Here is a 27,179-nt window from a genome sequence, read left to right as displayed (position 1 = left end):
TATCAAATTACATCGTAGCAAATACAAATATAAGACGACATTTACACAAAAACCAATGATTTGGACTCAAAATGATATTCCATATAGGTTTCCAGTATAGCGGATTATACCGGCAAATTACGAAAGATCGCTCGGTTATTGCGATATCTCTGTTGTTATGATATAGTTATGCTGTTATGTCTTCGACAGCGCCATCTAACAATAAATGCTTTAAGTACGATTACGTTTGTTCGGATTTTAAACGTTTACAAAATTGTTTTACGTCCGTAACAAATTATTTATAAAATATCACGCCTATAGCTCTGATAGTTTACAAATAAAAATGTTTGAGAGTGTGAGCAAAATCGAATCAAATTACATTGTAAGTCTACCAATTAACTATTGATGGTTTGTGTATGCGGTACAAATACGACCAGCATTTGTCGAAAATACTATGTAATTTGATCCAATTTCGTATGTTCTCTAAAATTCCCCTACATATATGAAAATATTTTTTAATTTAACGTTTACGTCTTCAATATAAATAGTGCTTTATACATATCGATGCAAATAGATTTAATGGTAGGGAAATATGGGAGGATGTTCAAAATCACATTAAATTATATATATATTATTTATATATATGATTATTAATTATTTAATGATTATTAATTATTTAATCTTCTATAAAAAACCCACGTCTCTAGGTCTGACGGTCGTCTTTAGGTACGTGCTATTTAAGACGTCATTCAAAATCATATCAAATTACATCGTAGTTGAGACAATTCTCAACTAGTCGTGTCTAAAATACAAAGACGAAAAGCGCCACCTAGCAGCAATTGTCTGAACTACGGTGTAGTTTAACCCGATTTAGAACGCCCTCTCAAAATCCCATAACTTTTATACAAAATATTTTTTATAAAAATCCACAGCAAAAGCTCAGATTGTCTTTCAAATAAGCTCCGAGAGTCCTTGAACATGTATTCTTAATAAAAATTCTGAGTATCAGGTTTGAAAAATACACTCCTTTAGCTCTGATAGTCTGTAAATTGAGGAATTATGAGAGTTAAATGAACTTAGATCGTAGTTCAAATAATACAACACTGGAGGATCCTGGAGGAGGATCCTGCCTTTACTGCAAATACTATCATGATCATCTATCAGTAATTGACTAATCTAAGATGTACTATAATAGGATTAGGAACGTTCTCTAAATGTTCCCCTACTTCTGTAAAAATTGTTTTAATAAAAACCCACGACTTAAAGATAGTTCTTGCAAAATATATATATTTAAATATATAATGAATATATAACGGTATTTAAAGTTATTTTTTATTTTCTTAACAATTTGCTCTTCTAGCTCTGTAAGTGGAGAATTCATATTTTAATAATTCTCAACGACAACAATTGTCTACGCTACAAACACTATCGGCAATTGACTAAACTATGATGTAATTTAATATGATTTTGAACGTTCTCTCAATGTTCTCCTACTTCTATAAAACTATTTTTAGTAAAACTCCATAACGATTGTTCAGATCATCCTTGAAAAAACATTTTTTATAAAAATAATAGAAGATTTTCTAAAGATAATAATATTTTGAAATATTACTTTCTAGACAAATTATCTTGTGGAGGTACTATGAGGTTAGAATTTTGTATCTTATGCAGATGTCTAGAGACGAGAATTTTTGAAGAACTATAGACAAAATATATATTTTCGAAATATTTGTATATAAGCGACGTTTAAAGGATCTGTCGTCCAGAGATTTCAAGAGTATTTTGGGTATTTTATTATATAAAATTTGAAGTGTAGAAAAGTTTTTCTCTTTGTTTAGCAGAATTATGAAGAGCACAAACAAAAGACTTAAGAAACAAACCCAAGAGAAAATAATAATGTGCAAATCATGAACATTTTTGTATGTCATATCAAGTCATCATTTAATGGTTTGATGGCAAGTGAAAACAGCATCAGTTACACCTGAGTGATTGCATGGCAAAATCTCCACGTTATTCAACAATAATGAAATGATGAAGATGATAAAAAACTTGGAAAAATAAAAAAATAAATTCGTCATTTAATTTCGACAATTTTTGATTATTGGTGAAAAGTTGGCAAGAGGTTGTCGCAGGTTAATATAGACACCAATGAAAGTAGCATTGACTGGAGTTCACGGATTAAATAAATTATTAGAAATTATTTTTGGGAAAAATCACTGATCGATATAATGGGTCGAACATTGCGAGAGTCTGCGAAAGTGGGTCTGACAGTAAACGGCGAGAAGACCATTCTGGTATCAACGCGCAAGACGTCCAGTAGACTCGGACCAACTGTGGAACTTGAGAACTACAGCTTCGAGGTAGTTAAAGACTTTATATACCTTGGTACCGCCATAAACAAAACGAATGACATCAGTTTTGAAATTCGGAGAATGATAGTAATGGCCAACAGATGCTACTATGGTCTGAGCAAACAACTCAAAAGCAAGGCCACCTCCCGCCAGACCAAACTCACACTTTACAAGACGTTTATACTACCCGTGCTATTATATGGAGCGGAAGCATGGGTACTTGCGCAAGCAGATGAGACAGCTCTTGGGGTGTTTGAAAGAAAAATTCTCCGGAAGATCTACGGGCCGATCTGCGTCGACGCTGAATATCGGCGTCGAATGAACCACGAGATCTACAATTTATACGCGGACATTGACGTAGTCAGTCGTACTGAGCTGCAGCGACTACGGTGGCTAGGACATGTTGTGCGTATGAGTGAGAATGCCCCAGCTCAAAAGGCATACAAAAACGAGCCTACTGATGGTTCCCGTAGAAGGGGAAGGCCACGAATTAGATGGAAAGACCAAGTAGAAAACAACATATTGGAACGTGGTCTTCCAAATTGGTGGAATTGCGCACAAGACCGACGCGCTTGGAAATCTTTTTTAAGCTCGGCTTATGGAACAACCGTTCTGTAACAAGCCAGCTAAGTAAGTAAGTATCACTGAGGGAATTCAAGTAGATCTATTGTGAAGTCGAAAATTTTAATCTTTGCTTACACCTCCTGCCTTATTTTATGTGTTTGCATGGTCCTAGATGGATTTTCCAGCATTTCAAGCTCTTGGTAGGTATTATTAGTGCACCATGTACTTAAAATCGGACGAAAGTACATGTAAATCTGAACCAATTTCAAGAAAACTTGACACACGAAAGGCTATAGTAACTTCAGTACATTGTACAAAAATGTGTGCCGGTCGGCCAAACTTTGGGTATTTAGTGCACAATTTGCATTAAATCGGACGAAAATATATATGGGAGCTATATCTAAATCTGAACCGATTTTCACGAAACTTAACACACATCATTCTGGACCTAATTTAGTACCCTGTGCCAAATTTCGTGCAAATCGAAAGATATGTAGGTACTTTGAAGCCCCACTTACCTTAAATCGGACGAAAATATATATTGGAACTATATATAAATCTGACCCGAGTTTCTCGAAAATTGGCACACGTCATTCTGGACCTAATTCAGTATCCTATGCCAAATTTCGTGCAAATCGAAAGATATATAGGGACTTTGGTGCACCATTTACATTAAATCGGACGAAAATATATATGGGAGCTATATCTAAATATAAACCGATTTACACGAAACTTGACACACGTCATTGTACACTCAATTCAGCACACTATGCCAAATTTCGTGCAAATCGAAAGATATATAGGGACTTTGTGCCCATTTACCTTAAATCGGACGAAACTATATATGGGAGCTATATCTAAATCTCAACCGATTTTTCCCAATTTCAATAGGATTCGTCCTTGGGCCAAACAAGTGATTTGTGCCAAATTTCATCCAAATCGAATTATAAATGCGACCTGTACTTTGTTTACAATTTAACATCTACAGACGGACGGGCATCAATAAATCGACTCAGAAAGTGATTCTATGCAAATTCTCAAAAGGGACCATGTCTCTACTTCGTTTCATTTTGCCCGTTACAAACATATGCACAAAGACATAATACCCTGTGCCACAGTGTGGTGAAGGATATAAAAATTTGTTGTGAGCTCGAAAACCTTAGGCAGGACCTTTAAACCTACGGAAAATATTTATATTTTTTTTAATATGTGGTGAAAATACCTCATGAATGATTCCCCAAAATTTGATACAAATATTTCCATTATTGAAAATTTTACAGCATTTTTATTCAAAACAAGTTACACATATATTGACCGTAAGGTTAAACAAAGGACCAGCCTTATTTTATGTATTTGCATGGTCCTTAACGTATTTTCCAACCAAAATAGACGCAATTAGGTATTCCAAGCTTTGTGTAGGTTTTAAACTTCTTAGAAAAAAATAAATGTCAATACAAAAATACACCTTTGCAGAAAGTGTTAAATATCGACCTATGCTATATGTTGATGGTATTAACCGAATTTTTTCAACCTGAGTGTCTGTAATTCGATTTCGGTTATCTCACATTTTTAAAAACACCTCACTGCAGACAATTCCAATCGATTTAAGATAATTTAGGGTCGATATTATCATGTTTGAAAATGACATCTATTGGCTAGCTATGAAACGTCTATTTGGGAATTTACAAGAGGTAGCTATTGGTCTGCATACCCTTTTCTGCATATAGTCAATTTTTATCTATCTAATTTATCTTTGCAATTCTAACCTTCAAACAAATCTAAATTTCAATGTTTTCAATTTAATGGTGTTATTAAATTGAACATTTACTTACATAATCGACTTGCAGCGAACATTAAACATGTTTGGGCATGCTCAATGGTCATTTAAAGGCTACCTACCATTCATGTCTATGATGTAAGGCAATCGATAACACATGGAGGTGAAGTAGGGAAATTTTTGTAAAACGTCATTAAAGCCAAACGTCACGTTTTTCTATTTTGTTATCCACAGAAAAAATCTGTATGTAAAGAAAAGCAAAAACGAACTTTGGTAGTTTTTTTTGGCCAACTGCCATGGTACCGCCAATTCAAGAAGAAGACAAAGAAATACCATTTTAATCTGTCAATTTACATGCATGGTGAATAATTTCTATTATTTAATCATAATGTTCATATTCATGGATAATTTAAAGACGTTGTTGATTTTTAACGCCTGCGCCCACCCATTGTGGACTTAACTTTCCATTGCTTATGATTTTTATTTGCTCGTCATCATCAATGAAAGTCCATTAAAATGCCAATGACTTTTATTTGTTTTGCAATTCAACTTTGCAAAAAATGGGTGGATGTTAATTAAAATATGAATGCAGGGAGGGGTGTGGGGAGACAGAGTAAAAAAATAATTTTATTTATTATGTTTAAAAATTTCAAATATTATTTATGCTCAGTTAATGGAATATCTAATAAACAAAAACCTTCGATTCCCAGATGAGTCATTTCGAATATAATTTTTTTTAATCTGATTCGCACTAAATACGGTCAAAGGAAATTGAGTAAATTATTACGAACTCCATGGCTTCAAAAATACTTTCTTCAGTTCAATTCTAAATTAATGAATTTTTTTGTTATTTTTTTATTTTTATTTAATTTCTTTATTTTTATTTAAGAAATCTTTATAACCTACACAACTATGTTGTCAGGGTATTATATCTTTGTACAGCCCCAAGAGTTTGTAACACCGCGAAATATTGGTCCTAGACCCAACTTTAAGTATACCGATCATCATATCTCGACTAGCTGAGTCGATCTAGACATGTGTGTCCGTCCATCCGTCTGTCCATTATAATTTGTAAACACGATACAGGCCACAATTATGGACCAATCTTTACGAAATTTTGCATGTAGGATGGGTTCTGGCCAACGAAGACCCCTATTGTTTTTGGTAAAGATCGGTTAATATTTAGGGGATGAAATGGACAAAAAACTTTTTTTTTGTCGGTTTTTCTGGTCGCTCCAGAGGCCGCAATTATGGACCAAACACCGCGAATTTTTGCAAGGAGAAGGGGATCGGGCCAGAGAATAAGCAAACCTGTTTTGATAAAGATCGGTCAATATTTAGCGGGTCAGATGAACCCTGACTTTTGTGTGAAAAATTACAAAATTTTATATTCTACGGCGTATACATTTACTCCAGCATGATATAGACCCGAGAAGTTGATAGTACATCCAAGAGGAGTGGTTGACCTTTAAATTGATACCAATTATATTGTCGTATGTAATCGGATGTGGGAGTTACACTCACATATTTACAGGTGCTTACGTATTCAGATATTATTTAGTAACCCATTACCACATTAGAAGGCGGAATTGTAGCGCAGATAGCTTTGAATTTTTCCATGAAGTTCCAGTTATGGTCAAGGACAACGCCTATAAATTTCGGTTCCCGTGAAGGGAACCTGGACAAGTAATTAGAAGGGCTGTACTGAATATTCGAAAATGTAAGGAATCTATGTTGTTGACCTCTAATCGGGCAATGGGGAAAAAATATAACGAAATATTACCTAGATTCGGAATAAACATCCGTAGAAAGTTAGGGTTCCGTGGTAGTTGTGTAGGGTATCGTATGGTCGGCCCGTCCGACTATACTGCTCCGCTCACTGGTTTATTTATTTAATTTAGTTAATATTCCTTAATTGTTATTTAAGAAATATTTATACCCTACACAACTATGTTGTCAGGGCATTATAGCATTGTGCAGCCCCAAGGGTTTGTAACACCGCAAAATATTGGTCCTAGACCCACCTTTAAGTATAAGTGTGTCCATCCGTCCGTCTGTCCGTCCATTATAATTTGTAAACACGATACAGACCACAGTTATGGACAAATCGTCTCGAAATTTCGTATGTAGTATGGATTCTGTCCAATGAAGACCCGTATTATTTTTGGTAAAAATCCGTTAATATTTAGGGGATGAAATGGACCAAAAACTTTATTTTTATCTGGTTTTCTGATCGCACTAGAGGCCACAATTATACAATTTTATTGAATGAAAGCAAAAAACTTCGGAAATAGCATCAAATTTTAGAATAAGTTTACACTTGTTCGAATTGGTCACCTTTGGCATGAATTATGGCCTTTAAACCGAATTTTGCCCTGCCCGAATGTTGCTCTGCGGTATTTTGGCCCATTCCCGGCGAAGCGCTTGCTTGAGGTGATCGACACTTTGGTATTTATTAGTGCCAACCTTGCTTTTCAAAATACTACAGACGCAATAGCTCAACGGATTGGTATCAGAAGATTTTGGTGGCCATTGTGCGCTGGAAATGAAGCGAGAAACCTCATTTTGTAACCATTCTTGGGTGGCGAGTGTTGAGTGCGATGGTGCTGAGTCCTGTTGGAATGTCCAAGGTCTGCGGCCAAAATGTTTGCGTGCCCAAGGCTTTAATAAACCCTCCAGAATATTTTCGCGATAATATTCGGCATTTATTCTGATGCCACGGTCGATTAATACGAGCGGAGAGCGACCATCGGCTGTTATGGCGGCCCACACCATCATCATGGCCGGCGCTTGAGTTCTGGTGGCCAACCGAAGGTGCACATTTTCAGCTGACCTCTTTGGCAAGTAAAAACGATCATTTTGTTTGTTTACAAACTGCTGGACAACGAATGTTTTTTCATCGGAGAAAACCAAATTCGGCAGTTCACCACTTTCGGCCAAGCGAAGCAACTCTTTAGCTCTTTTGAGTCTATTTTTTTCTGTTGCGGTGAGCTGTCACTGCAATAATTTTAAAATCAGTCGGACGAGTGTCTTAGAAATGACAGCTGTCTGAAGTTGTTTGCAATTTTTCATCTCACCCTGTAGTCCAAACATCGGAAAATTTTACATGGTGAAAGGGATCGGGCCGAATAATAAGCATGCTTGTTTTGATAAAGATTGGTCAATATTTAGCGGGTCAAATAGACCCTGACTTTTGTGTGAAGTGGACCGAAAACAAAAGTCTAGTTTAGGGCCCCCTCGCGAATGGTTTTGAAGTTTTTACCACATGTAGAACTTGGGGCCCTGATTACAACAGTATATTTTTTTCTTGTGGAAGTCGGTATTTCCGGAGATATGGACCTCCAAAGTTCCGTTGGGACCCTTGTATTTTCTCACAAATGTTTAAAATCCACTAAGGCAATATGGGTATCATTTTTTCGATTCGTATTTTTAGGCCACAATTATAAGCCGAACATCACAACACAACCCACTATGAAAGGAATCTTGGCATGTAATTAGGACGGCTGTACTGAATATTAGTAATATTCGGAAAATATGTCAGTGTAGGAAAGAGGTGCTGTTGATCTCTAATCGGCCAAGTGGCTGCAAATATTACGAAATATTGCCCAGGCTCGGAATAAACATCTGCATAAAGTTAGAGTTCCGTTCTAGTAGTGTAGGGTATCGTATGGTTTTTTATTATATTTATTTAATTTAATAATTTTTATATAAAAAAATATTTTTTTTATATTTATTTAATTTAAAAAACAATTTTTATAATTAAAATAATTTTTTATTTATTTAATAAATGTATCCCCTTAATTTTAAAATTTGTTTCCACGCCATTGCTTTGTGGTCATGAAGAGCGCGGAAAAAATTTAACGCCTAACCACACTGCCGTAAATAATAGCGACAAAGTAACATTAATTGTTTATTTAACCAATGTTTGTTTTTTTCTTCTTCTTCTTCTTGCTGAAGACATTATCTCACCGTCACTTTCGTTAGCCTCCATTGAGCCATACCTTCCATTGGGAGTATGAAAAAAAAACTGTAGAAAAAACAATCATAAATTTATGATTGCATTTTACATTGACGCAGGAAAGCAGAAAGGAAAAGAGCTATGACTTGCAAAAAGTACTCTGCAATTTTTGGACAGCGTAGAAAAAAAGAGTTTTCATTGACCAAAAGTTTTTTACGCTAATTACCTTGTGGTTTTCCCAAATTGTATACCCTACACCCTCAGAGGTGCATACAATTTGACATTGCATTTGTAACCCGTCGAATAATACAATTCATTTTGATTCAGATATGATCATCTGATAACATCAATTATAAAGTTTTGATTTTGGGCGGATGCAAAATTGCAATTGGGGATGAAAGACCTTAATGAGTACATTAAAACCCCAGAAGGATAAATATGGCGTGATAATTTGTTTACTAGCTACCGACCCTATTATACATCAAGAGATTTCCCAATATCTTTATTTGTAACCATTGTATGACTTTTTGGAGATTACAAGTCTTCAGTAAAATCGAATGATGAATTTGATAATATTGACTGCAGGACATAGGTGCGTATGCATCACGTCACTACACATACGCCACACGGCACCTTGAAATAAATAATAACTTTTTCGAAGAAAAATAAAACTGAAGTAAATGATTTTGAATAACTTGATGAATTATTGACAATATTTATTGTTCGACTTCGCATGAAATCCTAATGTTGTGTATGATATAATCGGATGGGGCGCTAAGTCATTGAGGCAAACTTGTTATTGGGGATTAAAGACCTTAATGAGTATATTAAAACCCCAGAAGAAAAAAATCGAGAAGAGATTGCTGAATATTTGTATTTGATTTGTAGCCATTGTATGAATATTTTGAGGTTACAAGTCTTCAGTAATATCGAATGAGGAATTAGTTTGTAGAACATTTCGTCCTTCTAACTCGATTCATTGTAGGTCCTTTTCATCATTAACTTATTGAAACGGACTCTAATTATTACACGATGTGATTTGTTCATCCTTAGAATGTTCTACAAAAGTTTTGCTTATAAAATTTTAGGTAGGGTCGGACCAAATTTTAGGCACTTCGGTGGCTGCTATCTTACAGCCACTTCGTTTGGAAATGTTCTTAGGTCTAACCAAATACCTAATCTTGGACAGAACATTAAATAATTTTTTCTTTCCAAGAACCCGTCATTCAAAATTGCGACAATTCGGATGCAAACTGTACCTAGCAGCGGGAAATGTTTTAGTATTTTTTTAGATGATCTGAACGGAATTTTAATAGATGTGCTAAAGGGAGTAAATTTAGACGATTGTAGAGAACTACCTCAAGGTAGTCTTTTATAGACGATTTGAAGGGTGTTCTTCTTGAAGAGAGTTGTCTGCTTCAAGTCGTCTATAAAATCTCCCTCCATTACAACGACTTCCTTCCATAAAGACTAGCAATAGATCGGCTATAAAGACTCTCTCCATATTGGATTCAGCTCAGCCTATACAAACTACTTTATTCATCTAACGTATAAAAAATACCTGAGTTTCAAATTGTCTATAAACATTTCCAGATGTTCAGCTCATCTAAAGAAACTCTCTGCTTTTCAGTACTTTTATAAATACTTCTCTTGGCTCGTTTATAAAATCTGATCTTCCGATCGTCAACTGAGAGATTGTTTCAGCTCACAATAAATATTGCCATCATAACGACCTTAAACATAGGACTCAGTATATATATAGAAGACTATCATCAGCTCCTGTAAAATGACATATTTTAGTTCGCCTATTTCGATTCACTTCATATCAGAAATAGACATTTTTTTCAGATTGCCGGGTATTTTGGTGTTTGGTTGTTTGTCTGTGCCTTTGGGTTTACTAGTCCCGGATTATGAATTGAAACTAGTAGGGTTACCATTCCCAAACTTTGTATGCTTGTGGAATGATTTGGTGGGTTGGGATGGAAGACGGTGTGGAAATTGGCATCGAGGGGTGTGGGTTTTTTGCATCTGTTTTTCATCATCTTTTAACGGTTATTCCACTGTGGAGAGCCTGCAGATATTCGTTCAAATGTTAGTAGTTTCGGCTACGAAAACGTGCAGAGGTTAGTCTGTGGGGACCATTTCCCGAACTAGCAGGCTTGTGGAGCAATTGTTGGTCGTAAGGTGTTGGTGGTCACGGGTGTCAGAGCCCCTAGATCTACGGATCTAGCCTGGCAGTTGGGGAGCATTGTGCTGGAGATGGTATATACCCAAATCGCTGGAAGAGCTTTGGTTCGATGTGAAGTTGCATTACAACGGGGCGCCTGACCCATATAAAGGCATGAGTTTCACGTTCAAATACGTGTGATCGACTGGTATCTGAATTTTGGTTTAATGGAGTTGGTTGACGATTTGTATTAACTGGCGTTTACAGCAAGACCACAAGCGACGTGGGGTAAGACCGTAAGGTAGGTACCCACGTACTCTAAGCTTCTCTATCTATAAATATTACCCTCTGCTCGTCGATGAAAGACTCCATCCAGCTCATCAATGATAGATTCGCATATTTTTTTCAGGTCCGCTGTAAAATAACCATCAAATTGTCTAAAATTACCGTATATTAAAATTCCGTTCAGATCATCTATAAAGACACCCATCAAATATGTATAGTCTTCATCCTCAGAGAAAAAACATCTCCTGACAAACTATTTACAATGCCATTGAAGGTTCCGATCGATTTTAGTTATTTAGTTTAAAGGGTGTAGTTATTATTTTTACAAATTAGCTCTTTGTGGAGAAGGTGTCGGAAAAGTGACTCTATATTGAGGGGTTTAATTCAGGTTTCCTGAAAATATTACGATGTAAAAAGTTTGGATCAAATCGAGTAGTCCATTCACTTCGAATAAAATTTAATTTTGTCTAAAATTTGACCTTTGTGGAGGGTGTTTCAAAAGCAGTGGACCGAAAAATTTGATCTAAGGACTTAATCCAGTTTTTATATATAAGTAAACCGACTAACATCAATCCCTACACATGGCATTCTGCAACCTATTCTAAATTTTGTAAATAGATATAAAGCAAACTTTACACACGCTATTTGGTATGTTTCACTGCTTAAAAGCAGGCACCCATTGATTATTTGAGTGCAATCAACTTCAATAGGTCAAAATTATATACGAAAGCTATGCTATATAAAAATCTGAACCGATTCAAGGAAACTTGCCAGATATTAATTTATATTAATTTCAGTACGTTGTGTCAATCGGCCTTGCTATGGGCCTTTAGTGGCCCTGTTTACTTAAAATCTGACGAAATATATGTAGGAGCTATATGTAAATCTGAACCGATTTTCACGAAACGTAACACCGATGGCTCTAGACTTAATTTAAAAATTTCGTGCAAATCGAATGAAATATAGGGACTTTTGTACACCATTTACCTTAAATCGGACGAAAATTTATATAGGAACTATATCTGAATCTGAACCGATTTTCACGAAACCCAGGACACCTCATTCTGGACTTAATTCAGTACACTATGCCAAATTTCGTGCAAATCGAAAAATATATAGAGGCTTTGGTAGACCATTTACGTTAAATCGGACGATAATATATATGGGAGTTATATATAAATCTGACTCGATTTTTTTCGAAATATAGCACACATCATTCTGGACCTAATTCAGTACACTATGCCAAATTTTGTGCAAATCGAAAGATATACAGGGGCTTTAATATACCATTTACGTTAAATCGGACGTATATATGGGAACTATATCTGAATCTGAACCGATTTTCACGAAACTCAGCACATTAAATTCAACCTTGTCAAAGCTCATTCTGGACTTAATTCAGTACACTAGGCCAAATATCGTACAAATCGAAAGATATATAGAGGCTTTGGTAGACCATTTACGTTAATTCGGACGTAAATATATATGGGAGCTATATCTAAATCTGAACCGATTTTCACGAAACTCAGCACACGCCATTCTGGACTTAATTCAGTACACTAGGCCAAATTTCGTGCAAGTCAAAAAATATATAGGGACTTTGGTGCCCCATTTACCTTAAATCGGACGAATCTATATACGGGAGCTATATCTAAATCTGACTAATTTTTTTTTTTCAATTTCAATAGGGTTCGTCCTTGGGCCAAATAAGAGACTTGTGCCAAATTTTTTCGAAATCGGATCATAAATGTGACCTGCATTTTGTTTACAATTTAACATCTACAGATGGACGGACAGGCATAAATCGCAATCAAAAGAGATTCTAAAGGATATTCCTTTGGAACCATGTGTCTATCTCGTTTCTTTGCCTGTTACAAACATATTCACAAAGACACCAATATCCTGTACCACAATGTGGTGAGGATATAAAAAGATTGGGTCAAAAGACACACTTGGGGTCCTTTTATGTCAAATTGTATATGACCTCATCAGTCATGTCAAACATTGATTGGGTTAAAAAGAGAGTTTCTTTAAACATTTTCAAATAAGGTTTTATTATTTTTTAGAAAAAAAATGCAATTAATAAAAAATAATACGATTTTTTTGCACCATGACTAAATGCATTCAATTACATTAAATGGGCGGATACACCAAAATGTGTTAATTTATTCAAGGCTTATATCCATTTATTTAGATCATAGAATTCAAAACAAAACCAAGTATGGTACAAAATTTATTGCCAAGGGCGTGAGTCGGAAAAAATCCATATTCCATATTTTAGTAATATAATCGAAAAATGTACACACTTCATCACATTAACATAAATATTATTAAAATTTATTATGTTATTTTTTTTTGCTTCGATCTGCATAATATAAAACATAAATTAACTGCACAATAGAAACAAAAAAAACTATCTCAAAATTCAATTAACAAATTTTTCACCTTCTGTTTCCATTTCAGATTTTTTTTTTTTTTGTCTGACACACTGCGTGTTGATCTCCTAACATCTGTATCATGGTAATGCCCCAAAAGATGTTGACGGGCATGTTTGTCGATTGCCAATAAGAAAAGACAAACATTAATGAGAATGGCATTGATGAATCTATGCGTTGAGTAATAATGAAACACACAAAAATCAAAATTTTGCAAAAAAAAAAAAACAACAACAAAAAATCACATAGAAGAAGAAAATAAAATCAGAATATGGTTGGCAGACAAAAAAACAGCAACAACAACAAAGTCAAAAAAACCAGGTCAATGTGAAAAAAATTTAACTTCGTCATAAAACAAACTAAACAAATCAGATGCCGATACTCTTTTGCCGTGCAACTTTTATTTCAATGATTAACATTAATTTGTAATAAAATTTTGTTTTATTATCTATACGAAATGTTATATTTATTATAAATTAAAAAAATGTTAATTATATTGTAATAAATGTTAGGAAATCCCATCAACACGCTATGAGACATGTAATCCTTTTAATGATGACAAAATTTGTTGGGAAAAAACTCCACAGATAACCATCTTCTTATTTAGCTGTGCTTTAAAACAAAAGACTTAAGCAACAAACTTGCTTGAAGATTTTTTACGGATATTTTTTTTTTTTTTTTTTTTTTTTTTTTTTTTTTTTGTCATAAATCTATTATTAGCCATTAAAATTGCCAGCATCCAATTGGCCATAAATATTATAAAACTTTTGATTGTAATGATAAAAACCAAGTGGTTAATAAGAGGTCTGCCAAAAAAAACTTGAACCTTATGATCCTCGATTATATGAAATAATATGATTTCCTTAATAAAATGAAATAAAATAAAATACTAAGGTTTTTATACCCTACACAACTATGTTGTCAGGGTATTATAGCTTTGTGCAGCCCCAAGAGTTTGTAACGCAGCGAAATATTGGTCCTAGAGCCATCTTTATGTATACCGATCGTCATATCTCGACTAGCTGAGTCGATCTAGACATGTGTGTCCGTTCGTCCGTCTGTCCATTATAATTTGTAAACACGATACAGGCCACAGTTATGGACCAATCTTCACGAAATTTTGCATGTAGGTTGGGTTCTGGTCAATGAAGACCCCTATTGTTTTTGGTGGAGATCGCTTAATATTTAGGGGATAAAATGGACCAAATACTTAACTTTTGTCGGTTTTTCTGGTCGCTCCAGAGGCCACAATTATGGACCGAACATCGCGAATTTTTACATGGAGAACAGGGTCGGGCCAAAGAATAAGCATGTCTGTTTTGATAAAGAACGGTCAATATTTAGCGGGTCAAATGGACCCTGACTTTTGTGTGAAAAATTAAAAAAATTGTATTATATAGCTCCTGAACGACATAGTGCTTACGTATTCAGATATTATTTATTAACCCATTACCACACTGGAGGGCGGAAATATAGAGCTGATTGCTTTGATAGACTCCATGAGGTTCCAGTTATAGTCAAGGATAACTCCTATAATTTTCGGCGATGATGAGATAATAATTTTGGGATGAAGTGGGCCGAAAACTTTTTTTTTTGTGTTTTTTGAGTCGATCTCAAAAGGGTAAAGGGAATCTGGACAAGTGATTAGAAGGGCTGTACTGAATATTAGTAATATTTTTTGACCTCTAGGGTGCAAATATCGCAAAATATTGCCCAAGCTCAGAATGTAGATCCACACAAAGTTAGATTTTCGTGGAAGTTGTGTAGGGTATCATATGGTCGGCCCCGTACGACTATACTGCTCCGCTCACTGGTTTAAATTAATTTTTATTATTATTTATTTTTTTTTTTCAAAAAATAATAAAACTTTGTTTGAAAATTGTTAAAGAAACTATCTTTCTCTTCCAATCAACGTCTGATATGTGGTCATATACAATTTTACACGACCTACCTAACATGTGCCTCATTAAATTATCGTTTAAAGACCCCAAGTGTCTTTGGGCCCAATCCTTTTTAAAAAAATTTGAACTTGGAACTGCCTGTCTGAATGGTCAGAGCGTACAATAGCTCTCAAAGGAAATAATCTATGTACTTACCACTGACTGCATATCTTAACAGTCCTCCCAAAACATAGATGGACCTTTCGGACCACACCCCAAAAACTTTATACTAGATTTAAAGAAACACATTTATACACTATTATGGAATTATATTTGTATATAAATGGGATCAAGACATAAGATAAAGCTTTTGGGTCCACTGCTTTTGTCACCTCCACCACAAAGGTCAAAATTTTGAAAAAAAAATGCTTTTGAAGCGAATGGATTATCGTATTTATATCGTTATATTTTCACCAAACCTGGATCTAGCCCCAACATAGAGCCACTTTTCTGACACCTTCTACACTAAGGGCTAATTTGTACAAATAAAAAAAATTATTCGCTTCAAACTAAATAACTAAAATCGATCGGACTTTCCAGCGGCATTGCAAATAGTCTATCAAGATATATTTTATTCTCTGAGCCTTTTATATCGATCCGTAGGAATTTTTCATCGACAAGCTACTTATAGACAATTCAAAAGGAAGTTTGCCCAGACGAGGATAATTTATCGGCGATCTGAATAAAATGTTTATCTCTGATTTGAAGTGAAGCGAAGTAAAAAAACCAAGTTGATGATAGTCCTCTATAGCCAATCCTATGTTTAAGGACTTTATAGAAAGTCTTTATAAGAGTACGGAAGATCAGAAAGTTTCATTAGAAGAGTTATTTTTATAGGTTAAAAGGAGCAGGTAGTTTATACCGGGTGAGATAAAAAAAAAACTGGAAAAAAGTCAAACACCATAATTTTTACATTTTTTTTTTTAATTTTATTAAATGAAAACAAAAAATGTCGAAAATAACATAAAATTTTAAAATGAGTTTAGAGTAAGAGAGAGAATTAAGAATAAGTTTAGTATGGCCTTCAAACGGCCAATGAAACCGTCACACGCTGCCGAAATGTTGCTCTGCAGTATTTTGGCCAATTTCCGGAGAAGTGCTTGCTTGAGGTGATCGATTCCCAAATTCTCCAGTCACAATAGTCCAACGGATTGGTATCTGGAGATTTTGGTGACCATTGTGCGCTGTGCATGAAGCGAGGATCCTCATTTTGTAACCATTCTTGGCTGTTGCATACTGAGTGCAATGGTGCTGAGTCCTGTTGGAATGTCCAAGGTCTGCGGCCAAAATGTTTGCGTGCCCATGGCTTTAATACACCCTCCAGAATATTTTCGCGGGTTTCGATCAAGTCACTTGTTTATTTTTCGAATCATTTCTTCTGATGTTACTGTTTTCTGCCGTCCACTTCCTTGACGTCGGGCTATGCTATCAGTATCACGGTAACGAGCGATAGTACGATACACAAAAGATTTATTCACATTTAAATGGTGAAGTGCTCTAACGATAGCCACTTGTGGCTTTCCAGCCAAATATAAAGAAATCACGCTTGAATTGCATTACGAATTACTTTTTTCTGTCGGACGAATGGCTTAGAAATGACAGCAGTCTGAAGTTGGTTGCAATTTTTTATCTCACCCTGTATATATATATATAATCAATATGATATTCAAAAAGCCTGCCTTTGACTTCCTCCAAATCCTTCATTACTAATTCAAAATATCCGCATTGGATATAAATGAAGTTTGCTGCTTAAGTCTTTTGTTTTCTAATATAACAAATATTTGACCCACATTCGTTTTCAACCCAGAAAAAAAATACACTTAAACGTCATTTACATTGGAACTTTTTACATAGTTAACCTACTTTATGAGGATATATTTGACATATATACAAAGGAATTGACAATTGAAACCCACTGGGTTAACGAAATCCGGTTAAATGTAAACGTACTATTAAACGATTACAATTAAATCAATTTTATTTCCTTAATTCTCTATGTGAGCCATCTAATACACATTTTCATATGTTCCGACTCAATCACGAACTATTGTAGATGTGACATCACTGTCATTCAATGTCATGCCTCTGTTAGCCTTAATTTCTTCCGTTCTCTTGCAGATAATTTTCCCTCTTAAAATTCTAAGTGGAAAATTGAGCAGTTATTTGTCCAATTGTACAACAACAGCAATCAACAATTCTAGTTCTGTTAACAACATGACAATTGTAAACAAAAAGAACAACCAAAACAACAGCAACAACCACAACAACAATCAAAGTAAATTGTCTATAACATCAATGAGAATGACGTTGTTGTTGTTTTTTTTTTTGTTGTTGGTCTAACCAAAATTGGGTAAATGAAGAATATAACATGTTTACAATGCTCGCATGTATAATGTCCGTATGTATGCATATGTGTGAGTGTGTATGTAAACAAAACGTTTACTCAATAGACCCCCAACTTCATCATACATGTTTGGTGTTTGAGTTATTACCGGTTGTTGGGGAAGTATCTTCTAATGGTTCGAGGTGGCAGTGCTGGTGGTAAATTGTGGTGTCGAAAAAAAGCTTCTTATTGTGCGTTTTGTGTTGTTGTTTTTGTATGGATAGTGTTATTGTTGCTTTTGTTTTTTGGTGATCTTTTTTTTGCAATTATGGTTGTTAAATTCAGATTAAGCCGATGTGGTCTCCAAACAATTGCGTATTGTATCATCTATAATTGTAATGTTTAGACATTATCTGAACTTAATACACTATAGAAAATTATTTATTTTTGTTAGCCATAGTTTTGCTGAAAGATATATTCTCATTGTTCGGTAGATTATATAGAAAGCTAATTGTTTTGAAAAAAAAAAAATAAATAAATAAATTTCACAAAATAGTATTAATGATTTCAAATTATATAACAGGATATTTCGATTAAAGGTGGTGAAGATTAAAAATTATTTATTTATTTCTCAGAGGAACAGCTTTCCTTTATGTTCCAGCTATATAAAAGTAACAAGTAAAACGTACACCCTCCACCACATGAGGTTGGAATTCAAAATATCTAACATCAGTTAGGATTTTTTGTGGGGCTTTTGCCACGGTATATTGGCTCAATGGAGAAAATAAAGAAAGAATTGACAACGAAAATGTGACATTAGAGCCAAAACCGAACCATGAGTAGCTAAGGGCTACCCCGAAACTTGTGTCAATATCAGATATTTTTCTTGATTAGTAACAAATATGTAAATCGTTAAATCATTGAAAATGTTTGCCTTGCATAAATATGTTTGTATGTGCATGTCATACTTTTTATTTATTTATTACATTATTTATTCCATTAGCATGGCTTCAAAAAAAAACAAAAGACTTAAGCAACAAACTCCATTGATATCGAATGCGGATATTTTTTCTTTAGTAATGCAACAATCGACAAAGGTAGCCAAAGGCAAACTTGTACAATATTAGTAATTTGTTGTAATATTTTGTTTTGTAAACTTGATGATGTTGTTGTAATCGACAATGTATTAAGGAATTATTATTATATAATCATTCAGATAAAATCAGTAGTTAGTAGTTTTTATCTTATATATCACCATCATTTAATTTAGCCTTGCTAAAAATATAAGGATCAAATAGTTTTTTTTTGTTTTTATACCAATTTCGGCAATCGGTTTGAGGGAGATACTTCAAAGGGTGGTCCGATTATCCCGTTTTTCGGGTGCTCTTTTTGAGAAAATGATTTCAACCAAGCACGGAATATGTAAAGGGTCTTTGTACAATTTTTCAACGTTGATGATTGTAAGTTTAGAAATTTGCAAGACCAAAAATAATTCTATAATGATAGAATCTTGTTAGATGAGATTAACGGCGGGAGTCTTTCATAGACGAGCTGAAGCCCTTGCTTGGGCTGAACGGGAGTCTTTCATAGACGAGCTGAAGCCCTAGCTTGGGCTGAACGGGAGTCTTTCATAGACGAGCTGAAGCCCTTGCTTGGGCTGAACGGGAGTCTTTCATAGACGAGCTGAACCCTTGCTTGGGCTGAACGGGAGTCTTTCATAGACGAGCTGAAGCCCTTGCTTGGGCTGAACGGGAGTCTTTCATAGACGAGCTGAAGCCCTTGCTTGGGCTGAACGGGAGTCTTTCATAGACGAGCTGAAGCCCTTGCTTGGGCTGAAAGGGAATCTTTCATAGACGAGCTGAAGCCCTCGTTGGGCTGAAAGGGAGTCTTTCATAGACAAGCTGAAGCCCTCGTTGGGCTGAAAGGGAGTCTTTCATAGACGAGCTGAAGCCCTCGTTGGGCTGAAAGGGAGTCTTTCATAGACGAGCTGAAGCCCTCGTTGGACTGAAAGGGAGTCTTTCATAGACGAGCTGAAGCCCTCGTTGGACTGAAAGGGAGTCTTTCATAGACGAGCTTTCAGCCCAACGAGGGTCTTTCGAGCTGAAGCCCTGAAGTCTTCATGGGCAAGCTGAAGCCCCAGGCTATCTAGAATCACTGGCTTGAATCAGTTCGCCTTTAAAGACTCCCTTCAACTCATTTTAAATCTTCCATCGCCTTACCTTTGCCTTTTTTGTGATTGCTCCCCTATGTTATAAAAATATTTTCGAATTCCACCAAAGAGTGATGTCCAACTTGGATTGTTTAAAAAAGAAGGTAATTGATTAAATTTGATTCGATTTTTTAAAAATTAAGTTCGAGTTCCACATAGAGTCTCTCTTGTTTCTTAAGTGTTTTGTTAACCCACTCTATGTTGATTGTTCTCCTATTTTGTTTTTTTTTTAACATAGTTTTTCGGCATCCAACTTGGATATATATATATAAATATATATAGGGGTGACTGGGGCACCTTCGGCATCGGGGCACCTTCGGCAATCGCGTTTTCGATATGAAGCTCTCACCGTACATCACTAGTTTCGATACATAGGTATCGAATGTCGAAATTAATAACTGACACAAAGTTTGAAATTTCTAGCTAATAAGCTTATTTAGATACATGGGTTTTTGTATTTTTATAGGTGTTTCTGTAATATTTCAATTTCATTTCGTAAGTATTTCGTGTATAAACCTTTTAAAATTTTTAAAAAAAATATTGTTAAAAAGTGGTTAACTACGATGTGTATTATTATAAAATTTTTTAAAAATATAATGTTTTTACAAATCTGATCGAAAAAAATGAAAAAAACTATAAAAAGTACATTCGGGGTACATTCGGCATTTTAAAGTGGGGCACATTCGGCCATATACCGATTGTGCAATAATATTTCTTTAAAATGTTTTTGAGTTTGTCTTTAAGATTAATCCTTTAATATGGCTCGAAATTGCATATATAAGATCAAACGTGCTTGTATTGACGAAAATGCGATAGAAAACCTCTATTTCTGATGGTGAGTGCGACCTTGAGATGTAAACGTCCGCCGCTAGAAAATAAAGCCCTAAAATTCAAACATTATGTGGCGTATTAAAACCAAATAGAGCCTTTAGAGGATCAGAATTTCAACCAGACTGATAGCGATGACAATTACCCGGCTATGACTATGGTGCCGAATGTGCCCCATCAAATGCCGAAGGTACCCCGGGTTGGGGCACATTCGGCGAATTTGACTTTTTTTACAAAACTGTAAAATTTTTTAACTAATACTATTTTTTTATATCTTTTTGGTACTATTTTTTATAATTAAGGGTCAGAGGACAATAATCAGCCATAAAGTTGTTATATATGTTGAACAAGTACTGAGATATAGAGCTCTAAAAAAAAAGTGCCGAAGGTGCCCCAGTCTCCCCTATATTTACAGAATTTTTTTTGTGTAACTGTAAGTTATTTTTATAAATAATGAAATGAATGATTTATAATAATACGAAAAAATAAAAAAATGCATAAAAAATTTACTTACTTGCAGCCTGCATTATTAGCATGCCGATCACAATGAAATTCATATTGCCGGTGGTGTGCCGTTTATTTTTTGTTGTATTTTTTGTTTGGTGATAACCTGTGCGGTGTACGGTGGCTAAACGTTTTGCCCTGCTTCTTTTTTTCTTTTCTTTCTTTCAAACAAGAAAGAAATTTCAAACAAAAAACACACTTTTGTTTGTTGTTGGTTTTTTTTCACTCTCAAATAATTTGTTTTTTAAATTTATTAGTATTTTTTATTTTTCTATCTTTATTTATTTTTTGGTGTGTGTTGTTTCTCTGGTGATATCTGGTTTAAAGATGCGTGCCAAAAATTTGATTATTTTTTTTATTTAAAATTAAAAAAAAGTCGTTCACTGAAAGTGAAATTGTTTATCTTAGATTTTTTTCCACCGAAATGAAATTAAAAGTTGTAACCGTATTGAAATCATCTTTATATGACTTAATCTTTATGCGGCCATAGTCCACGGTTTTAGTTTCTATATTTGCTTAAAGCGTGTTATTTAATTTTTAGTAGTCCTCAATCTTAATCTGGTGCTTCTTCTTTTTCTCGGCTAGCTTTGGCTTCTTATTGCTTACAACAACAACAAAATCCAAACCCGAGAAAAGTTTTTTATGTAAATTTATTTGTCTTGCTTAACAAATTGTAGTTGTTTTTGTTGTAGCTTTTTTGGTTTGTCATTCAAACTGAAGAAATGCACGCAGAACCGGTGCTGTGCTGGAATTTTTTCGAACGACCATTGAAAGACACCGAATGGAAAAATAAAATAAAACCAACTATCATTGAGCTATAAGTGTGTGTCTGTGTATGCGTAGCAAAAATTTATGTGTGTTTGTGGCTGATGTTTTTGTAAACAAAAAATATTCAACACTCTCTCTTTCCATATATGTGGCTGGGATGGAACAGACACCGTACAGTTGGTCATGGGGGTTTATAACGAAATTAGATTTATGTCGAAGCTTTTTTTAAGAAAGTTCTCAAAAGGGTGGGGAATGTTGTTTTCCAAGGTCATTGTATTGAGAGCAAAACAATGCAAAGGTAGGTAAACAAAAGACTTAAGAAATAAACGCGGAGTATTTTTGGACGATGTTAAAGAGAGTTTCTATAGACAAGTGGAAGGGAGTCTGTCAGGGGCGAAGTGAAGGGAGTCTTTCTGAGGCAAAGTGAAGGAAGTTTCTATAGACAAGTTGAAGGGAATTTTTATAGACTAACAGGGGAGTATCTAAAGTCGACCTGAAACCATTTGGCTGAAAGGGAGTCTTTCATAGACGAGTTGAAGCTCTTGGCTGTGGAGAGTCTTTTATGGACGATTTGAAGCCCTTGGGCTGAATGGGAGTCTTTTATATACGAGCTGAAGTTTTTGAGCTGATGTCTATGAAAGACAAGCTGAAGCCCTTGTGGGCTGAATGGGAGTCTTTCATAGACGAGCTGAAGCCCTCGTTGGGCTGAAAGGGAGTCCTTCATAGACGAGCTGAAGCCCTCGTTGGGCTGAAAGGGAGTCTTCTATAGACGAGCTGAAGCCCTTGGGCGGAATGGGAGTCTTCTATAGACGAGCTGAAGCCCTTGGGCGGAATGGGAGTCTTCTATAGACGAGCTGAAGCCCTTGGGCGGAATGGGAGTCTTCTATAGACGAGCTGAAGCCCTTGGGCGGAATGGGAGTCTTCTATAGACGAGCTGAAGCCCTTGGGCGGAATGGGAGTCTTCTATAGACGAGCTGAAGCCCTTGGGCGGAATGGGAGTCTTCTATAGACGAGCTGAAGCCCTTGGGCGGAATGGGAGTCTTCTATAGACGAGCTGAAGCCCTTGAGCTGATGGGACCCTTTCATAGACGAGCTGAAGCTTTTGAGCTGATGAGAGTCTTCCATAGAAGCTCTTGAGCTGAGGTGGGAGTCTTCTGAATCGCTTGGACTGATGGGACCCTTTCATAGAAGAGCTGAACCTCTTGAGCTGATGGAAGTCTTTCATAGACGAGCTGAAGTTTTTGAGCTGATGTCTATGAAAGACAAGCTGAAGCCCTTAAGCTGATGGGAGTCTTTCATAGACGAACTGAAGCTCTTGAGCTGAGCTGGGTGTCTTCTGAATCGCTTGGACTGATGGGACCCTTTCATAGAAGAGCTGAACCTCTTGAGCTGATGGAAGTCTTTCATAGACGAGCTGAAGCTTTTGAGCTGATGTCTATGAAAGACAAGCTGAAGCCCTTGAGCTGATGGGAGTCTTTCATAGACGAACTGAAGCTCTTGAGCTGAGCTGGGAGTCTTCTGAATCGCTTGGACTGATGGGACCCTTTCATAGACGAGCTGAACCTCTTGAGCTGATGGAAGTCTTTCATAGACGAGCTGAAGCTTTTGAGCTGATGTCTATGAAAGACAAGCTGAAGCCCTTGAGCTGATGGGAGTCTTTTATAGACAAACTGAAGCTCTTGAGCTGAGCTGGGAGTCTTCTGAATCGCTTGGACTGATGGGAGTCTATAAACGAGCTGAAGTCCTTGGGCTGAAAGGGAGTCTTCTACACACGAGTTGAAGGCCTTGCGCTGATGGGAGTCTTCTTTAGGCGAGCTGAAGCCCAGGGGGCTGATGGGAGTCTTCTATAGACGAACTGAAGGGAATATTTCAAAGCCTATCCTCAGGCGTGGATTTTTCAAAAGAATATTTCAAAGCCTTGAATATGGGCTTTTTTTAAAGAATATGGATTTTTTTAAGAATATTTAAATTTCTATCCTCAGGCGAGGATTTTTTAAAAGAATATTTCAAAGCCTATTCTCAGGCGTGGATTTTTCAAAGGTATATTTCTAAGCCTATCCTCAGGCCTGGTCTTTTTCAAAAGAATATTTCAAGCCTATCCTCAGGCGTGAATTTTTCAAAGGTATATTTCTAAGCCATAGTTCAATTTCAAACCTATCCTCGGCTCTATTTCAGGCCTATTCTCAACTCCATTTCAGAGCATATTCTTAGCTCTACTCCAGAGCCTATCCACAGCACTCTACACGTCGAATTTTCAAAGCCTTTTCCCAGCTCTATAGGCTTGAATTTTTTAAAGCATATTTTTATTTCAGATTCTATCCTCAGTTCTATTTTAAATCCTATCCTCAGCTCTATAAGCGTGTTTTTACGGATATTCCAAAGCCTACAAACATGGATATTTAAAAGAATATTTGACTGTTCTCAGTTCTACTTATCGAGGTCTAGCCAAAGCCTGGAGTTTTTCAAAACAATTTTTCGAGGTTCAAAAAAGCACTTTTTTAAAAATTATCTTTCAAGCCTCTTTCTTAAATAAATTTTTTTTCGACCATATTTTTTTTTTCGTCAGATGACGTGTAGGAACCTCCGATCCTCGCCCAACTATTTTTTCTAGGTCCATGCTAAGCGTGTATTATTAAAAAAAATATTTTTTCCCACGTAATCCCACACATATTTTTTTCAAGTTCATCCTAAGCCTGTTTTTTAATCATTTTCGAGGACGACGGAATGTGTCAATTTTTAAAAAATCCCCCATGTTCATATTCCAAAAATATTATCTTTTCTTCTTATTTGCAAATTGTGTAGCATTCTCCACACTTCGCCTAACTCCACCACCTGTACAACCATTCAAGCATTCATACATCCATCCATCCACTTGCCATAAATAATCGTGTTATATTTATTTAAAGTAAAAGTGGACACAAAACGAATGACCGATCGATCCGACCAAATGACCGACGACAATAAAGCACACACACAACAACAACACATATCAATGGAACGGAAAAAGTGGACAAATACAAACAAATAAACGCACAACATATTGTTATATGTGTAAATTATACGACTGTCTGTCATATTGACTCTTCGTCAATTCGTCATTAAGTTGAGGCGGCGAAAAAAATGGAAGTTGGGATTTTTTTTTTATTTTTGGATTTTTTTGTTGTTGTTGTTTTCTTTTTTGCTTCTTCCTCCGCCTTAAAAAAAAGAGTTGAGTGGGCCAAGTTAACAATTGTAACAGCCAAAAATGACGACAATGGCAAAAGTGCTGCTGCTGCGGCTGCTTATGATGATGATAATAATAGCAGTGTTTATGATGAGTAATGTGTCATGCGTTACAGGTGGGCTGGTCGCTGGCCAAGAAAAAACAACAAAAAACTGAAGCAATGACAAACGGTGTAATCTAATTTTTTGTTGAGGTTATTTATGACAAAGTGTTTTTGTTATAACAACAAATTACAGATTTATTTGAAATATTAACACAACAAACACACACATACGCAAATCTATTCACATTTCTACAATTACACAGAAAACAATACAGGTATTTACGGGAATAGATTATATAAATCGAAATGCTGCGAATTAATTTTTGTATAGGAGAAGGTGTGGGTTTTGAAAAAAAAACTGCATACAAAATTACGTGGAATTTCACAAAATAAATATTAAATTCAAAACTAAAAAATCATAATTTGACAAAAAAAATTAGAAATGGATCAGAAGGGTATCTGGTGGTTAATATTATAACAAATAATAAATTCTCTAAAATTGGACGAAATTATACATGGTCAAATATTATCTCAACCATTTTTATAGTCTCAATTGAGTAATTTTTGCAAAATTTCGGATTCGCAACCGAAGGGACTGTAATTTGCATTCGAGATTCTTGGATGGTACAATCATATTCAGACCCACTCCACTTCAAGTATTTTCATAATCCTCGGCTTATTTTTAACATAAATTGATTTAGTTTGGCATTCCTAATTTAGGTACAGAAAATTTTTCGATACACGTTCGTATGTTTGCATTGTCCGCAGTTATAGGTCCAGCTATATTTTTACGTATTTCGCAATTCGACATTCCGCGGGAAGTCTCTTTAGATGAGCTGAAGAGGACTCTATAGACTAGCTGAAGGGTGAGTCTCTACCGACTAACTGATGAGAGTCTCCACAGACAAGCTAAAGCGGAGATTCTCTCTAGACGCACTGGGAAGTCTCCATGGACGAACTGAAGGGTGAGTCTTTATAAACCAGCTGAGGGGAGCATTTGTAGACAAAATGATTGGAGTCTTTGTGGACGAAATGAGGAGAGTTCATCCAGACGACCTCATGGAAAACGCTGAGGGGAGTCCCTCTATAGACGAGCTGAGGGGAGTCTCTGTAAACGAGCTGAGTGGAGTCTCTATAGACGAGCTGAGGGGAGTCTCAATAGACGAGCTGAGGGGAGTCTCAATAGACGAGCTGAGGGGAGTCTCTATAGACAAGCTGAGGGGAGGTATTTATAGACGAGCTGAGGGGAGTCTCTATAGACGACCTGAGGGGAGGTCTTTATAGACGAGCTGAGAAGTATATGTATAGACGAGCTGAAGCCAGTCTCCACAGCTGAGGATGTCTCTAAGAAAGGAGTCTCTATAGACGAACTGTTGGGCTGAAGCTGAAGCCAGTCTGTACTGAAGAGATGAGGATGTCTCTAAGAAGAGAGTTTCTATAGACGAGCTGAGAGTTAGGTCTCGTTAGTTAGGTCTCGACTGACTAGCTGATGAGCATCTCCTCAGTCAAGCTGGGGGTGGGGAGTATATCTAGGCAAAATGACTTAAGTCCCTTTAGACGAGCTGATAGGAGCATTTCTAGATGATTCTAGACGGAAAGTCTCTCCCAACATTTTTTCTGGAACTATCCAAGGCATGAATTTTTTGAGAATATTTTTCAGTGACTATCCAAGCCCTAGATTGTAAATGGTAAATTTTAAATTTAAAAGACATAATACCCTGTACCACAGTGTGGTGGAGGGTATAAAAAATATCTAAGGCGTGGATTTTTTGATTCCCCGGACTGTGGAAGTCGTGGAGTTTTTAAGTTTTTTTTTTATTCCCCG

The 27,179-nt window shown here is 35.8% G+C and overlaps 1 protein-coding gene across 1 annotated transcript in view; it reads right to left on the bottom strand.

Moving 5' to 3' along the window:
- The window catches only part of LOC133322890 (uncharacterized), a 79,208-nt gene extending 57,809 nt beyond the window's left edge, over positions 1-21,399 (bottom strand). The window contains exon 1 of the mRNA XM_061531843.1: positions 21,331-21,399. Within this exon, the coding sequence (XP_061387827.1) occupies positions 21,331-21,373 (43 nt within the window). The 5' untranslated portion in view covers positions 21,374-21,399. The remainder of the gene's footprint in view (positions 1-21,330) is intronic.
- Between the last annotated feature and the right edge of the window lie 5,780 nt (positions 21,400-27,179).

The sequence above is a fragment of the Musca vetustissima genome, unplaced genomic scaffold, assembly GCF_032173495.1.
Source record: "Musca vetustissima isolate MV318-11 ecotype Yass unplaced genomic scaffold, APGP_CSIRO_Mvet_v1 utg18376, whole genome shotgun sequence".
In the NCBI taxonomy this organism is placed as follows: Eukaryota; Metazoa; Arthropoda; class Insecta; order Diptera; family Muscidae; genus Musca; species Musca vetustissima.
This window is presented reverse-complemented; position numbering and strand designations above follow the sequence as displayed.